General features: G+C 35.9%; 1 protein-coding gene across 27 annotated transcripts in view; it reads right to left on the bottom strand.

Annotated features, from left to right (window-relative positions):
- The window catches only part of LOC123518691 (sodium-driven chloride bicarbonate exchanger-like), a 328,162-nt gene that overhangs the window by 14,355 nt on the left and 294,643 nt on the right, over positions 1-19,164 (bottom strand). For 25 of the 27 annotated variants that reach the window (XM_045279662.1, XM_045279658.1, XM_045279670.1 and 22 more), the window contains 3 exons: positions 17,730-17,885; positions 12,789-12,943; positions 2,441-2,638 (listed from right to left, as the gene is read on the bottom strand). In XM_045279662.1, the coding sequence (XP_045135597.1) occupies positions 2,441-2,638; positions 12,789-12,943; positions 17,730-17,885 (509 nt within the window). Of the gene's footprint in view, positions 1-2,436; positions 2,639-12,788; positions 12,944-17,729; positions 17,886-19,164 lie in introns of those variants that run through there. The other 2 variants (XM_045279686.1, XM_045279674.1) reach the window with 2 other exon arrangements.

The raw sequence follows: 19,164 nt of genomic DNA, 5'->3' as shown, positions 1-19,164 counted from the left end.
AAGAGGAAATATGAAAGCCTTTATCCATTTACCATCTATCAACAAGTGGTTGATATCAATTCATAAATGTTAATGTTAAGTAATCTACACTTTGCACAAATTACTATTAAATGCTAAAATAAACATTTCTGGATAAAATGTTTTTTTTTTTTCTAAAGTTATATATATATATAAAAAAAAAAAAAAAAAAAAAAAAAAAAAAAGGGCACTTCAAGTTCTAAGAAAGTATCTACTTAGAAAAGGAAGATTCACTTACAGTTTTGAGCCCTTTCAGGCAAGACCTCACAATGGAGATACATCAAGTGAGCAACATCACTGACCAAGAATATAGTCTGATTATAACAGACCTTTGATTAACCATCCAAAAAATTGTTAGATACTACTGTGATTAGGAATGAGTCTCCACATAAAAGAATGCTTTGGGAATATTCAGTAGTTGCAAGCAGATTTGTGCTGAGGCTGCTGTTGGATGAGCAGCAGCAATGCTGCGTAAGACATGCCAGGGTGCACCAATGATGAGCATGGCTTTTACAAATAAATTGATTGGTGATGAGGGGTATTTGTTACTTACATACAACCTCAAAACCAAAGCTCTGTCATCATACGTACTGAATTGGAAGTTTGTAGCATTTTCATGGTCATAAGGATCAGGACAGGTAAAAAACAGAGTGAAAGATGGTTACTGCATGTATAATGAGTAAGTATTATCAAACTGTTAACATTGTATTATTATATTCTTATTGCAGCTTGGTACGAGTCACACTACTAACAGTTGTATATCATGTTTAAATCCCATCCCATGCTTCACATCTAATTAAATTTCTTTTTACTAAGCTCCCTACCATATATGTACAGTCTCTTGTGATTCCTAATATTTCTAAGATTGTTGATACTTTGATATAAAAGATAAGAGGACATTGTGAAAAAAACTCCGCAGTTCTAGCTGGATTTAAGAAACGGAAGGATCACTTGACTCATAAGGGAACTTAATTGAAGGTTAGTCTGAATCTAAAAAAAATTTCCTGCAGTCTTTTTGTAGCCTAAGACCTTACAATTTTAGAATATGTACTGTTACTGATTGTTAATTCTTCACCTAAAATTTCTTCTTTAATTCTTAAGTTGCAACCATTTTGATGTTTATTTTGATTTTTTTTTGATGAATTATTTTGCTGTTTACAAGTCTAAACAAAGTGATGACATTTTTGGCTCTACAGTTGGAGCATTGCACTTCTAGTTGAGTGGTTCTGGGTTTGATCCATGATATGTATAACCGAGTTTGAAAGCTCTGTTCTATCCCAATTAATCAGCCAGTTTCTCATCTATGGTCGGTTTCATGTACAGGCACTGCAAACATCGTCATGAAAATTTCTTATGTTCAATCATGAAAAGAATACAACATTATCAATATGAAGTTTTTAGTACAAAAAATCACTATTCCTACATTTTAATTTTATCTAAGAATGAGCCCCCATGGTATGAAGTGCCAAAGGACTTCTCATCAGTAAAAGATAAATTTGATGAATTTCTTAAAGTAGTGTTTATAATTGACTATGAGATGTTGCATAGGTGACCTTGTATAGTTTGTACTATATGGCCTATACTACTTGACTTGCAACACAGGATTGGGTTGACAGCAAAATAATGTATAAGAAAGAAAGAGAGAAAGAGAGAGAGAGAGAGAGAGAGAGAGAGAGAGAGAGAGAGAGAGAGAGAGAGAGAGAGAGAGAGAGAGAGAGACTAAAGATTTGCCTAGCTATAAAAATGTTTAAAATCAAAATCATGAATATGTGAAAGCAAACACACATAAATCAGACAAGGGACAACACAAAAGCCTAAACAAAAATTATGAAGCCTACAAAAGTTCATTCATATGTGGTTAAAACAAATATTTTAACAATGACTTAACATTTCTAAAAAGCATTTTGTAGGTTTCATGTAATTAAAGGTTAATCTGCAGACACAAGACAAACATGCACATGTTTTTCTGAGGGAAATGTAGAAAGCATCACCCTGATGTAGGTTCTCATGACAGAGAAAGCTGTCTTGCAAACCTGGTACAAGGTACATTTTGAAAGCAATTAAAGCCTAGAAAAGAAGTGAGCATGATACAATTTTTGGATTTGGTGTAATAAAGCTATAAAAACAGTTTCTAAAAGATAACTATATTCTACAGGTTAAAATTCAAAATAAGAAGCATTTCTAAAAAAAATCAATAAAGACAGCAAGGTTGTAATTTTTTTCTAAAATCTTATAAAAAAAAGAGGATGTTGTGGATGCTAAAAGCAGAATGAGATGAAGCAGAGATTCAGAATGAAGAATGGTCCTATGCAACTTATTTGCCCACCCTAATACCTGAAGAAATAATCCCGACTTGAAATCAGCACCAATGAAGAAGGTAGCTTCTATACCACCCATGAATAATAGGGTCAGTCGTACTTACAAATGACAAGACTCGTTCTCATAATCCAATCTGCTTTCCTTTGTGTTACACTCATTTTCTGAGTGGTCTGCACACACAAAGGTACCATTCATTTCCACATCACTTGCATGCCCATTGGCCACCCCATTTACTTCATCATTAGTACGGCTCTTCTTGCGTCGGCGACAACGTTTGCAGCTGCTACGGCTTCTATCCTCACTGAAAGTGATGGCTGAACGTGAGCAGTAATAAATAGCAAATTACCATCACCGGGAAAAAAAAAAAAAACTTACCTCTGTCTCAGAGTTTAATCATAAGAAAAAATTGATTATTGACTTTGGAAAATTAAAATCTTTTATTATATAACTAAAACTTTTGTTTGATTTGCTTCTGAGACACAGATAAAGCTGAGTATCCAGACTGAATTGGTCCATCTCAGCTGATGTTCAAGCCTTGTTACTTACCTACATATCCATTTTCATGTAATAAGCAGATAGTCTGAGCATCATAAGATCTAAATATAAATACATAAAAGCCACAAATCATGCACAATGCTAGAAAGCTAACCTTCACTACTGTGACATTCATGTGTGTGTGTGTGTGTGTGTGTGTGTGTGTGTGTGTGTGTTCACCAAGGCCTTATCACGAAATAAAATTGCAACCACCAGCTGTTGCCTTGCCCTCTCAATGTGAGCTCAGAGCTCATCATTACTATTCTTTGGGTAAGACTATGACCTTACACACCCCATCCTTCTGTATGTGTAAGAGTGTAATCTATATTCATGTACTTAGCTGTTGCATACAGGGTCAGAAATATATTGCTGTGATCTTTTTTCCACATGTACGTATGCCCCAATTTTTTTAATGGTTAATGTGCATTTATTTTTATCATAGCTATTCTCAACATCTATATTTCTACAAGCAAAACCATAATTTCTTGCAAAACCCAAATAAGCTTCCTTTCTACTCTTGCATCACTTTAGTTATCAACCTCTCTTTTTTCTTTATATATGATTGTTTTTAATTCTTACAATCCATTAATTGGTTCATATAGAGGATGTAACATAAGTTTCTGTTGACATTGCTAGAGGTGAAAGTATGGGTTATTCTATGTCAAAAAATGCTCTAGGCATATAAAAATTTTGAAGCCTTCTTAAGTTGTGATATAAAATTCAGATATGGCTGGCCAACAGATACAGTGCTAAGACAGAGCAGAAATTTATAATGGAGAAACATTACATCCACATAATCCTCATTACTGTAATGTAAGTATGTAGCATTGCCAGCAGTTTTTTTCTTATCTAAAAACCATGCTATAAAATCTAAACATATGCACTATCACTATCTTGACATGAAGGTCCAAGATGACTTACTCCTAGCCTCGCTCCTTTTCTATTCCTCCCTGGCTGGGCATTTTATTTTCCAATTAATTACAACCATACTATCATTGTGTTATGTTTATCACTATAACACTTATCTGTTAATACCACTAATCTCATCCTGGAATATCATGATGCCCCAAAACCTGCTGAAATGACAAGTGAATAATTCACAATTTCACCATCAGACATCCTTTGTCAATACATTCCACCATAGATACCCAGCTGTGTTGTTGCCACACTTGAATTTCATACCGTGGCTAAATAAGATTTGAAAATACATAATGCATCAAATATTTTGCATGCAGAATAATTTTATACTTTCACTTCTAGTAATATCCACAGAAACTCATCTTACACCCTGTATATAATTGGGTATCTCTCTCTCTCTCTCTCTCTCTCTCTCTCTCTCTCTCATTTCTTTTCATCATTCTAATAACTTAAGTCTTCCAATTCAATCCTGAGAAAAGACCTGTGTTACATCTCCATTTTTACTATCATCCAAATTGGGTGTAGATTATGAAAGTCTTAGCATGAATTATATACTTTTACATCAAGGTTGCTAAAAATTTTTGTTTAACTTTTTTTTCTCTCCATGTGGTCTAAGCGATCACAATGTGTGTGTGTGTGTGTGTGTGTGTGTGTGTGTGTGTAATTCACCTTGGTCGCCTGCTGGTCACCCAGCCAGTCTTCCCCATTACGGAGCGAGCTCAGAGCTCATAGACCGATCTTCGGGTAGGACTGAGACCACAACACACTCCACACACCAGGAAAGCGAGGCCACAACCCCTCAAGTTACATCCCGTACCTATTTACTGCTAGGTGAAGAGGGGCCACACATTAAGAGGCTAGCCCATTTGCCTCGCCGCGCTGGGACTCGAACTCGGCCCTATCGATTGTGAGTTGAGCGTGCTAACCACTACACTGCTGTGTGTGTGTGTGTGTGTGTGTGTGTGTGTGTGTGTGTGTGTGTGTAGAAAAAGCACAGCAATTAGTCAATCTAGCTATGCAATGACTTATGTACATACACACACACTTATGCAGAAATACTGATGGGTGCATGACAAAAATGGGAGGAAAGCCAAATCTTTGCTCTGATCTATAATATATATATATATATATATATATATATATATATATATATATATATATATATATATATATATATATATATATATATATATTCACACTTTTCCTGTACAATAAAATGTAACTACAAAGCAAATAACTTCCAGAGCATTCACCTATAGAAAAATTCAACTACGAATTTCACAAAAATACATACCACTATAATAGAAAAGAAAAAATCACTAAAGGAGTAATATTACAATTAAGAGAATGAATTAGGAAATGATTATGTTGAAGTAAATGTGCATACATTTAAATGGTGTATATGCAGTGTTAATACTATATATGCAATAAATCTATGATTCAAAAATATTTTTACAATTTTGTATACAATAGTCTCATCCATTGCAAGTGTTTCTCAGAATAGTACTACCTCATCATGCATATCTGGAAAACTGGTAGACTTCAATGCAAATAAAGTAAAAAAAAAAAAGTATACCGGCCTTTGACACACAATTCCCCATACTCTGTATGTGCCAGCATTTATCTACCATAAATATGCTGTGTGAAATCTATGATATTATTTGGTAATACACAGGAATTGTTGAAAAAGCAGAAGGTAAGAGTATGGGATGGTAGCGTGATGGATGAAAATTTCTCCTGAGTCAACTAATTTTCAAACATAATATGAAATCCAGGGATGATGCTTATTTATTGGGCAGTATCATTTATACCAAGTGTGGTTTCACCACCATGAAACTATGCAAACTGAAATATATGAACATGTGCTGCCACTTGACTGCAACTGAAGGAAGTGATAAAGAAATGGGTAGGTATGATTTTGAGCATCATGTTGATTGTAAAGGACAGAATATAAAAACAGTGTTAACAATTGATAATCAAATTTCTATTTTTCCTCTCAAGATCTTATTACCCCTAAGGAGAAGATGTTGATATCCTTTACATATGATGATACTTCTCTAAAGGAGATGTTGATATCCTTTACATATGATGATACTTCTCTAAAGTATGAAACAGTCTTGTGATATATCCATGTATTGTATATAATAGAAACCATTAATAGTATAGAGACAGTGATGTCTGCTATCTTGGTGAAGTTTCCATTACCATCCTTCTAATGTCTGTTACATATGTCCCGTAATGTGTGGAAATAATTAAAGACTTGTAAACAATAACAATATGAAGATATTCTAAAAGCCAGCATGTCCTCATTCTTGGTAGATGAGAGGTATTTAGCAATTTTATGGCATGTAGTTGTCATGTTTTTTTTTATGATGCATTTACAAAAGGCACACAAAATGTAAAGGATACTAAAATATGATAATAATATTGCCAAAGAACTGATAAGTGGCTGATAACTGCAGCCAACAGAAAAAAAATACTTTCAAACATATGTTGGAAATACATTAATTCTTGAGAGAGAGAGAGAGAGAGAGAGAGAGAGAGAGAGAGAGAGAGAGAGAGAGAGAGAGAGAGAGAGAGAGAGAGAGAGAGAGAGAGAGAGAGAGAGAGAGAGAGAGAGAGAGAGAGAGAGAGAGAGAGAGAGATAATGAATAATTTAATGAGGATTTTTTTATATATTAAAAAACAAAAGTTACATAAATGAGTACAATAGTTACAAGATAAGTTTGTTTAGTGTGTCAAGAAAAATCATTAGGAGAGACTTTACTGATGGAAGTGAAAGTCAGTGAAGAAAAAGTCAAGAAAGAATATGAATAAAATTTCTGGAATAAACTTCACTACAGAAGGATGAACAACTGTAGGCACCATTCATGGATCTAAAGAAAGTATATGATAAAGAATCTCTTATGGAAGTTTTTCAGAATTACAGTGTAGGAGGACAGCTGTTGGAAGCAATTATAGTTTTTTTTTATTTTTTTTATGCAAGTGCATGTTTGAGAGTGGAAAGAAAGCTTGGAGAATTTCATTGTAAGAACAAGAGTGAGACATGGATGTATTTACCTAGTTGTAGTTTTACAGGGCCTGGGCTTTATGCTCGTGTGGCCCCGTCTCCATATCTGCACTTATCCAATTTTTCTTTAAAACTATGTACACTCTTTGCTGACACCACTTCCTCACTCAAACTGTTCCAAGTCTCAACACATCTTTATGGAAACTAAATTTTTAACATCTCTCAGACATCTTCCTTCCTCAGTTTCTTACTATGCGATCTTGTGCTTCTAATGTCATATTCTTCTCTCAGGATTAGTTTCTCATTATCCACTTGATCCATTCCGTTAATCAATTTATAAACTTGTATCAGATCCCTCTCTCTTCTCTGTTCCAGGGTTGGTAGATCCATAGCTTTTAGTCTCTCCTCATATGTCATCCCTTTAAATTCTGGAACCATTCTTGTAGCCATTTTTGTAGTCTCTCCAATTTCCTTATGTGTTTCTTTTATGGGGGTCCACACAACTCCTGCATATTCCAATCTAGGTCTTATTTTAGTACTTATCAATTTCTTCATCATTTCTTTGTCCATATAGTGAAATGCTAATCCAATATTCCTTAGCAAATTATACGTCTCTCTGAAAATTCTATCAATATGGCTTACCGGTTGATTGTTTTCTTCCACTGTCACTCCCAAGTCCTTTTCCTTTTTTACTTTTTCTAGTTCTACTCCATCTCCCATCTTATAGATTCCCACTGGTCGTCTTTCACTTTTTCCCATTTCCATGACATGGCTTTTGTCCACATTGAATTCCATCTCCCATTTTTTACTCCATTTCCAGATCTTGTTTAAGTCTTTCTGTAATATTTCACAATCCTCTTTTTGTTTAATGACTCTGCACAGTTTCGCATCATCCGCAAACAGATTTATGTAGCTGTTCACTCCCTCTGGCATGTCGTTTATATATACGAGAAAAAGTATTGGTGTCAATACTGACCCCTGTGAGGTCTCCATGGTTGTTTAATATTTTCATGGATGATTGTATGATGGAAATGGAAAGTAAAGTACAAAATGTTTGTGAGAGGATGAAATACTATGTGTTGGGGTAGGCTGCAGTAGCATGTCTCTTTTACAGGGTAATGAACGATTTCCATGAGGTGTTAATTTAGGGCATTTGCTATGGGCTGAGTTGTCAGTGGTCACCAGCTGTTTTAATGTGGAAAGGTTCAATGTTACTACAGTTCTCTAGAATATGTAATTCTAAAACTGCCTCTCATGATACATCTTGATATACTCTATTTAAATGTTACAAAACATTGATCTAAGGTGTTTATGCTAACATATTTTGTTTAAAATATTTTCCACTGGTTTCAGCAGGACTAATGTCTTATCTGGCAAACCTCTAAAGAGTTGGGTAGATATTATTTGTAATTCAGGATATTGTGATGGCTAAAAATGTGCAGAGGTGAAGGGACAACAAAACCGAGGCAGGAGATATGAGTTGTGCTGTTATAAAACAACAGTCTATACATATATTGTGGCTGATTGCACAAACATATCAGCAAAGAAGAACCATGGAGTGACAGGATTGGTTGCATTTCTAAAGAAAAAAAAAAAAGCAGCAACTTAAGGAAGACATTGGGAGACAGGATGTAAACAGAGTTTTCAACAGTGTCCACTAAGATTTGGCATCATTACATGGATGTCTCTTTCATACATGTCAGGATTTAAATACAGGTATGTTAACTCTATAACTTAAATGGATAAATTAAGGTAATATAAAGAGGGAAAAAAGGTATTTGTTCCAAGGTAAAGTTACATTCAAGACAATGTGCATACTATTTAGCTCATTTTGCCATATTCCTTGCTCTTTGTGTGATGACAATGGCAAAACATTTTTTTTGTACTTTATTACAGTAAAAGTTCATTAATCCGAACACCACTAATCATAATTTTCCAATAGTCTAAGTTATTGGAGATGGGATGAAAAAAAATAATTTATGGCCAAAATTCAAACCAGCTGCCAGATGCATTTTAGTAGCAAGGGATGGAAGATGCTGCTACCAATGCTCCCCTACCCTACTAAGTCCATAATAATAGACATTGCAGTACAGTAATGAATTTCTATAAATAAATGTTTTGATTACATGATACAAAAATATAATGTATGTTACATCCAGAATTTTAGGTGTGTGCATGTGAGGAATCACATTGTTGTTTATTGTGAGTAGTGGGATGTATTGGTGTTAAGGATTATCATTTGTGAGAAGAGTGCTTGTTTATTTGTTAGGAGCTATGTTTAGTCTGGCATCAGGCCAAAAACATCTCCAATAACTTTACTTTTTCATCTTTTCCTCCTTTATTTCATCCTGATGGCACTACTGACATCTCATCTGTCTCTCAAGCTGAACTCTTTTATCAAACCTTTGATGATTCTCGGCTTGTCCCTCCATCTCCTCCTTCCTGTCTATTTCATGCCTTCATTTAAAGTTCCTCGTAATGGTGTTTTCCATGCCTCCACTGGCTTAAACCCTCAGAAAGCTTTTGGACCTGATGGGGTTCCACCTATTGTCCTCAAAAACTGTGCTTCCATTCTAGCACCTTGCCTGGCCTAACTCTTTCAACTGTGTCTTTCAACTTCTACCTTTCTTTCTTGTTGGATGTTTGCCTACATTCAGTCAGTTTCTAAAAAGGGTGACCATTCTAATCTCTCAAACTACTATCCTATAGCTTTAATCTCTTGCTTATCTAAAGTTTTTTTTTTATTTATCTGGGATCATCAATATGGCTTCTATCAAGGTCACTCTACTGGTTATCTGGAATTCCTTACTGAGTTTTGGTCATTCTCTTTTAGAGGTCTTGGTGAAACTTTTGCTGTTGCATTAGACATATCAAAAGCTTTTGATAGAGTCCGGCTCAAAGCTTTGATTTCAAAACTGCCCTCCTATGGTTTCTGTCCTTCTCTCTGCAATTTTATCTTAAGTTTCCTTTCCAACCATTCTATTGCAGCTGTGGTGGACAGCCACTGTTTTTCTAAATCTATTAACAGTGGTGTTCCTCAGGGTTCTATCCTGTCACCCACTCTTTCTATTATTCATTAATGATCTTAACCAAACTACCATCCTACACCTTTCCATATCTTTTCAGATGACCAATCCTTTAGGAGGTCAACAGATAATGCACGGATGCTACATAATGCCTGACTTCTGATCTTTCTAAGATTTCTGACTGGGGAAGAGAAAACTTAGTAGTGTTCAACGCCTCAAAAACTCAATTCCATTATCTATCAACTCGACACAACCTTCCAGAGAACTATCCCCTCTTCTTCAGTGACACTCAACTGTCCCCCTCTTCTACAATGAACATCCTCTGTCTGTCCTTTACTCATAATCTAAACTGGAAACTTCACATCTTATCTCTTACTAAAACAACTTCTATGAACTTTAGCGCTCTAAGGCATCTCTGTCAGTTTTTCTTGCCCCTCCAACTGCTAACTCTGTGCAAGAGCCTTATCCATCCTTGTATGGAGTACTCTTTGTATGTTTGGGGGGGGTTCCACTCAAACAATTTCCTTAGATAGGATGGAATCACAAGGTTTTCATCTAATGAACTCAACTCCTCTGACTGACTCTCCTCGGCCTCTTTCCCACTGCTGGAATGTTGTATCTCTATTCTCTTGCTATCTTCTACTGCTATTTTCATGCTAACTGCTCTTCTGATCTTACAAACTAAATGCCTCCCCTCCTGTGGCCTTGCTGCACAAAACTTTCTTCTCACAAGTACTAACACTCATTCATACTTCTCTGGTAAACTCTGAAACTCCCTGCCTGCTTCTGTATTTCTATCTTCCTAGGACTTGACTTCTTTCAAGAAGGAAGTTTCAAGACATTTGTTCCTTCCTTTCTGCTGACTTTTTGACTTGTAAGGGGACTGGCAGTTAATTTTTTTTTAATTAATTAATTAATTAATTTTATTTTTTTGCCTTGGCCAGTTTTCTCTCTTACATAAAAAAAAGGGTCTATTTCTGATGCAAAATGCTTGAAGTCTTATAAGGAATGTTTGTAAGATGTCAGAGGCTGTGTCTATGTTTGGACGTGTGAATCTGAGTGTAATATCGTCTGCATAAGGAGGTATGGTTAATTTTGAGTTTCGTCCAACCAATGATGATCTCATGTGGCTCATGTTTTTTCTTTGGTGAAACATGTAGTGATCTGTAACCTAACCTAACCTTAATCTAATTACACAAAAAAAAATTGATGATAAAACAAGCCTACTGCACAAAATAAATCAGTGTAGCAAATTGCTGGCAATGCTGCTCACCAATAACACAACAATGCTCATGGCAACTGCTGGTGCCACTGCCACCACTGTCAAAGGTGTAATTTATGTGTTTTCAAAGATTTATGGTGTGATTTTGTTGACCTACGACCTCTTTTGCAATGCACATTTCCTTATTCAATGCTCCCCAAATCCAAGACCCCAATTTCCTATGGGTCCCCAAAGGCCAATGAGGATGAGAGATAGATATAAGTTGAAAAAGAGCCATAACTTGAAAACTATCCATTAGCAAAAGAAATGATGTAGAACATTAATCAATTCCCTACATGTCTCACCAGAGGAACATAAACAACATGAGAAAATTATTGGATGTGTGAAACTGAAAATTGTCCAAGTTATAAGGAGGTCCTGGTGTGGTGGCATTTTCAGGGGTACATCCTGATAATGCAATGAAACTTGTAATTCAACACACTCCTGGTCCCCTGCTTATCATATTAACATACTTACATTATAGTTGGTTTGACAACACACAAATGACAAAAGATTTACTTCCAGCTGACACACATTTTATATTTAAAATTTGGCTGATGAATTTGGTATTTTTTTCAGACCATAGCAAATGCCATAATTGAAAGTGAATGTTCAAATAGGAATGATGACAGTGGTTAAGAAGATGGAAGTGAGTGGGTGAGATTTTAGGACACTTTGTAGTGTGAGTGTGCAGGTGTGAGGCGGTTATGGGAAGAAAGAATGGAGGTGGCAAATTTAAATACCTAGGAACAGGTGCTAGGTATATATGGTAAAATAGATGGAGAAATAAAAGATAGAGTTCTGAAAGGTAGTCATTGAAGGAGACATGAAAGGAAGAAATTTGTCTATGGATATAGGAGTGGTTTAACAAATGATATTTTCATTCTCTGAATGAGAGACTTCAGCATAATATACAGCATAACATTAAGAGTATATGGTATGAAAATAAGCTCTCAGAGAGACAACACATAAAATGACAAGCTGGAATTGAATGTGTTTAAAATGCTAATAGTACTGGTCCAAGTAGTTTAAAAGGATGAAAAAGAATACAATGAGAAGGTATGGCCATATTGAAAAAGATGAGGAGGGAAGAGTTAAAAAAAAAAAAAAAAAAAAAAAAAAAATAGGACACATATATGAGCAAACTTGAAAGTACTAATGGGGTATCAAAATAACATAAAATGAAATGAGTTAAGGAGTACATGTGTAGAAAATGTGTTAGTATGGGCCAAGTGCCTGAGGCCACAAAAATGGAATACTTGGTTAGGGAGAGGTAGAGGCTCTTCTACTGTGGCCATTCCCTTTGGGGAAGCTTCTAGAAGTAGTGAGGCATCAGAGATAGATAGATAGTGGATTTCACTGTCACAAAAGATTTGAATCAAGATAACTATTGTGTAATGACTGGATTTAACACTTTCTTACATATCCTTGAATAATGCACCAGTCATTCAAACTATTTGTTTTACCCAATGAATATGAGATCCAGTCCTTTGCTTGACCAAGAAAAGCTAATCTAAAAAAAGAAACACTAGATGCATCTCTACTTGCTCTGACAGACTTTGTAAGCCACCTGAAACTTAACGTGCATCATCATGATTTTTTTTATTTTTAAAACTCTAAATATATTTCAGGTGCCTTATTTGATTGTGCTTACAGTAAAAAAAAAGGTTAACATTACACGCACAAAAGAAACACAACTCACTTGTTTTTTGTTGGCGAGTTAGGTTTCTTTTCTTGATCTTTGTTGATATCCATCCAAACACCGCTCTTGTTCATCTCCTCCGAAATATTAATGGGATTCAATGGAACCTTCATGACATTGCCATTAGCAAGAGGAATAGTCATCACACCTTCACTCTGAAATTAAATAAAAACTCCAAATAGTACAGTACCTTTTGTTAATTAATTGATAATTTATACCTAAATCAGTATATAAGACTATGAAAATACCATATTTGATGGCTCATAAGATGCACATTTTCTCCAAAAAAAGTTTAAGGAAATGGGCTTGTGTGTCCTATGAGGCCAAGGTCCAGTATTGAGGCAATTGTTGGTGGTCAGTCTATGGCAACAGAGGCTATAAAATCAAACCCCAGACATCTTTGCACATGTAAATAGAGTGATGACAAAACAACTCTTTCTTTAAAGGTAACAATATAAAATAGGTAATTTTTACTAGTAAATCACATAGAATGACACCAGTCAGGAAGAACTTCCATACATCACATGAACCAAAACAAAACACATGGTCAGCAATCTTGATCTTTACAATGGCAAGATTCACTGTGTTCTTTACAGTGGTGCTCCTTGAGGTAAGACACACTTTCACACAATCAAAAATATGATTATTAGGGCTGTAGTGTCTCACAGTCAGTGCTGACGCCATATACCAGGTACATGTTTACATCTCACAACAAGATTGGTCATTAAGCTACTAGCAAATATTAAAGTTTTTAAATGCAACATACTGGGATCTAATAATGATTTGAATACATACAAGTCTTCAAATGTAAGGTGAAATCCTTCAATTCATAATCAGAGCTTAAATCAACTCATTTACTTTTTTTTTTTTTTTTTTCAATGTCTGCCAAAATCATACATATATTTATTACCTACTGTTCAATATAGGATCAATGTCAGTAAGATTTTTGGGAGAGAGAGAGAGAGAGAGAGAGAGAGAGAGAGAGAGAGAGAGAGAGAGAGAGAGAGAGAGAGAGAGAGAGAGAGAGAGAGAGAGAGAGAGAGAGAGAGATTATATATATATATATATATATATATATATATATATATATATATATATATATATATATATATATATATATATATATAGTTGTGATCTCGCTGAATGTTTCCCTTTGTGTTTCACAACTCAAAGGGGCAGTCACAGCCTGCCCTCTGAAAACAACTCTTCTTTTCATAAAACTACATGCACTTACCACACACACACCCTTCACTTAGAATTTCAAGATAAAAAAAATGGCGACTCCAAATCTAGCCTCAGAGTCCCCTTCTGGGGAGGGAACCAGAAATGTCCCCAGGTTGCACTGCTCTTTCATTGATGACCCTAAATGTCTTAAACCTCCCTCAATTTTTTCTTCATTAACCCCTTGAGTACTGTGATGTATGTTCATATTCATTCTGCTTACAATTTGATGACTTTATACAGCTTCAGAAACTCATGTGGGGGATTAAAATAGTGAAGATTGTGGCCATTAATCATCTACCCTCCATAGACCCTTCCTAATACCAATAAAATGGTCTAATCTTACACATATCTCAAGGTAAAAATGTGTGTCAGTATTGAAGGGGTTAACTTCTGCAACATTCACGGTCTTAGATCTAATTTTCAATCTGTGGAACACCACCTCCCCTCTACTAAACCTGATTTCCTTTTCCTCACTGAAACACAGCTGTCTGAGGCAACTGACAGTAGCCCCTTCTCTGTTCCCTCCTATTTTCCCTATTTTCATTTTAGCTCCAAAGCTGGATGTTATGTCTATGTGCGCAACAACTTAACTTGTTTTCGTGCCCACGTTCTTGAATCTTTCAAGTTTTTCACCATCTGGCTTTGACTTAATAGTCAGTCTCTAACTAAATTTATCTGTGCTGTCTATCTCTCACCTAACTCCTCTAACTATAGTAAATTCTTTGACAGTTTAACTTCCAAAGTGGAGCACATTCTGTCCCTATACCCTTTTGCTGAGATTTCCATTCTTGGAGATTTCAATGTTCACCACCAGCTTTGGCTTTCCTCTCTCTTCACTGACCATCCTGATGAACTAGCCTTCAACTTTGCTATCCTCCAAGACCTAGAGCAATTGGTGCAACACCATACTCGTATTTCTGACTGTCTTGGAGACACGCCCAACATTCTTGATCTCTTCCTCACCTCTAATCCTTCTGCTTATGCTGTCACCCTTTCATCTCCGTTGGGCTCCTCCGATCACAATCTCATTTCTGTATCTTGTCCTATTTTTCCAATCCTCCTCAGGATCCCCAAAGCGAAGGTGCCTCTGGCATTTTGCCTCTGCCAGTTGGGGGACCTGAGGAGGTATTATGCTGATTTTCCTGGAATGATTACTGTTTCCGTGTCAGAGACCCATCTCTTTGTGCTGAACGCATAACAGAGGTGATAGTGTCTGGCATGGAGGCGTACATTCCTCATTCTTTTCTCAACCTAAACCTTCTAAACCTTGGTTTAACACAGCCTGTTCTCGTGCTATACATGATAGAGAGGTTGCCCACAAAAGGTACTTGAGCCTTCCATCTCCTGAATCTCATGCACTTTATATTTCTGCCTGGAATCATGCCAAGTCTGTTCTTCAACTTGCCAAACACTCTTCATAAATAGAAAATGTCAAAATCTTTCAAACTCAAACTCCCTCGTGACTTCTGGCATCTAGCCAAAACATCTCCAATAACTTCACTTCTTCATCTTTCCTCCTTTATTTCATCCTGATGGCACCACTGCCATCTCTTCTGTCTCTAAAGCTGAACTCTTCTCTCAAACCTTTGCTCACAACTCCACCTTGGATGATTCTGGGCTTGTCCTCCTCTCCTCCTCCCTCTGACTATTTCATGTCTACAATCAAAATTCTTCGTAATGATGTTTTCCATGCCCTTGCTGGCCTAAACCCTCGGAAGGCTTATGGACCTGATGGGGTCCCTCCTATTGTTCTCAAAACTGTGCTTCTGTGCTTGCACCTTGCCTGGCCAAACTCTTTCAACTTTGTCTATCGACTTCTACCTTTCCTTCTTGCTGGAAGTTTGCCTACATTCAGCCTGTTCCTAAAAAGGGTGACCGTTATAATCCCTCAAACTACTGCCCCATAGTTTTAATCTCTTGCTATCTAAAGTTTTTAATCTATCCTGAATAGGAAGATTCTCAAACATCTGTCACTTCACAATCTTCTATCTGATCGCCAGTATGGCTTCCGTCAAGGTCGCTCTACTGGTGATCTTCTGGATTTCCTTACTCATACTGATTCTGATGAAACTTTTGCTGTTGTGTTATACTTATCAAAAGCTTTTGATAGAGTCTGGCATAAAACTTTGATTTCAAAACTGTCCTCCTACAGTTTCTATCCTTCTCTCTGCAACTTTATCTCAAGTTTCCTTTCCGACCGTTCTATTGCTGCTGTGGTAGACAGCCACTGTTCTCCTAAATCTATTAATAGTGGTGTTCCTCAGGGTTCTGTCCTGTCACCCACTCTCTTTCTATTATTCATTAATGACCTTCTTAACCAAACTTCTTGCCCTATCCACTCCTACGCTGATGATACCACCTACATCTTTCCACGTCCTTTCAGAGATGACCAACCCTTCAGGAAGTCAACAGCACAGGGAAGCTACAGAACGCCTGACTTTGATTTCTGATTGGGGCAGAGAAAACTAGTAGTTTTCAATGCCTCAAAACTCAATTCCTCCATCTATCAACTCGACACAACCTTCCAGACAACTATCCCTCTTCTTCAATGACACTCAACTGTCTCCTCTTCCACAATGAATATCCTTGGTCTGTCCTTTACTCATAATCTTAACAGGAAACTTCACATCTCATCTCTTGCTAAAACAGCTTCTATGAAGTTAGGTGTTCTGAGTGTCTCCACCAGTTTTTCGCGCCCTCCAACTGCTAACTCTGTACAAGGGCCTTATCCGCCTCTGTATGGAGTACTCTTCGCATGTTTGGGGGGATTCCACACATACAGCTTTATCTTTATTAGACAGGTGGAAACAAAAGCTTTTTGTCTCATCAACTCCCCTCCTCTAAATGACAGTCTTCAGCCTCTTTCTCAACGCCGAAATGTTGCATCTCTTTCTATCTTTTATCGCTATTTTCATGCTAACTGTTCTACTGATCTTGCTAATTGCATGCCTCCCCTCCTCCTGCAGCCTCGATGCAGAAGGCTTTCTTCTTCCTCTCATCCCTACTCTGTCAACTCTCTGACACAAGAGTTAACCAGTATTGTCAATCATTAATACCTTTCACTGGTAAACTCTGGAACTCCCTGCCTGCTTCTGTATTTCCATCTTCCTATGACTAAACTTCTTTTAAGAGAGAGGTGTCAAGACATTTATCCCACTCTTTTGAATAGTTTTTTTTAATTTTTTTGTGGAGACTGCAATTCTAGAGAGCCTTTTTTCTAACATTGTTTTCTTTGGCCCTTGGCAGTTCTCCTATATATATATATATATATATATATATATATATATATATATATATATATATATATATATATATATATATATATATATATATATATATATATATATATATATATATATATATATATATATATATATATATATATATATATATATATATATATATATATATATATATATATATATACACACGTTTTAAGTTTTATCACTGCAATCATGTAGGATGTTATTACTGTGATTGCTTTCTTTAGCTGTAAGAATAGCTTACTTAAACATTATATGTTTAGATACACAAAAAACTTTTTTCTGAATGTCCTGCTAAAATAGGGTGTGTCATATGTTATCAAATACAGTATATTTTTCAATCCACTTGTCAGATTTCACTCCTAAGATCATTTAGTATAACTTTTCAAGTTTGAAAAATCTACTCTGAATAGTGTAACACATTTATAGCCAGAATTAAAAAACTTTTCCTTACTGTTTCTTTTCCGAGTTTCTCCTCATCTTCTTCATCATCCACGTTTTCCATCCTCTTCTTGCGGCTAAACTCTGGCAGAGTGTCATCCAATATTTTGAGCTCTCGTTGAGTAAAGGCCCAGTCCAGTGATTTCCGGACACCAATCATTACTACCAACTGTGAAAAAGATCAGAATACATTAGTTTTGGTGTTAAAGAATATGAATCAAAAGACTCTCTCCCTTGTGGCAAAAGGAGTATGCAATGATTGATGTGATTATCATATAAGTGTTTGGAATGGTTGTACAATATCTAGAAAAAGGCCATGAATGTTTATCACATTTGTGGTTGTATGAAAGAGTGTAGTGTTTAGGTTTGACAGAATGAAATATTATCATTACATAACTGTATAGGAAGATAGTCAGTTTACTGGGAAAGAAATATCACAAGGTTTTAAAATATACAGTTATGTGGTAGGAACAGAAAAAAAGGACTACAATAATTTATGGTGAAAAACAGAACAGAAGACTAAGAAAGTACTACAAAGGCAATATTTTGAAAGCCAAATTTTAGTAATAATTGTTTCTCTAAAGTATATAATGATCAAGTTGTGTGACAGACTAACTGGGTAAATTAAAAGTAAAAATATCTAACGCTCAGGTATTCAAAGTCAAAGTAAAAAACAAACACACACACACACACACACACTTTAAATAATAAACAGTGGTTTAATAGAAATTGTGAAGAAACAAAAAAGAACAAAGAAAAGGCATGGAAGAAACTTAAGAAAAGCAGTGATGTATTATCAAGGGAAGGCTACAAAACAGCAAGAAATAGATATGTTGAAGTAAGGAGAACAGCACAGAAGGAATATGAACAGAGGGTGGTGGAAAACTGTGATAGTGACCCAAAAATGTTTTACAAATTCATAAATGGAAAACTAAATAAAAGGGAGGCAATAGAAAAGGTAAAAAAATGGGGAAGAAGTATATGAAGATGCTGGAGAGATAGCTGAAATTTTGAACGACAACTTTTGCAAAGTGTTTACAAAGGAGGAGCATTTTATGGGAGGAAGGCCTACGGAAATAAAGCAAATGCAGGACATCATGGTTACTAAGGAAGATGTAAGGAAAATTATAAGCAATCTGGATATTAATAAATCAATGGGGCCTGATGGCATATCTGGGAGGTTGCTAAAAGAATGTAAGGATCAATTGTTGAACCCGTATTTGATATTGTGGAAACCTCCATACGAACAGGATTAGTCCCGAAAGAGTGGAAAAGAGCTGACATTGTGCCTATATATAAGAATGGTAGTAGAATGGAACCGCTAAATTATAGACCAGTATCGTTGACTAGTATATTGTGCAAGGTATGTGAAGAAGTAATTAAAGCTAAGTGGAGTGAGTATCTAGAAAGTGAAAACATTCTGAGTGAAAGGCAGTTTGGTTTCAGAA

The sequence above is a fragment of the Portunus trituberculatus genome, chromosome 44, assembly GCF_017591435.1.
Source record: "Portunus trituberculatus isolate SZX2019 chromosome 44, ASM1759143v1, whole genome shotgun sequence".
NCBI lineage: Eukaryota > Metazoa > Arthropoda > Malacostraca > Decapoda > Portunidae > Portunus > Portunus trituberculatus.
This window is presented reverse-complemented; position numbering and strand designations above follow the sequence as displayed.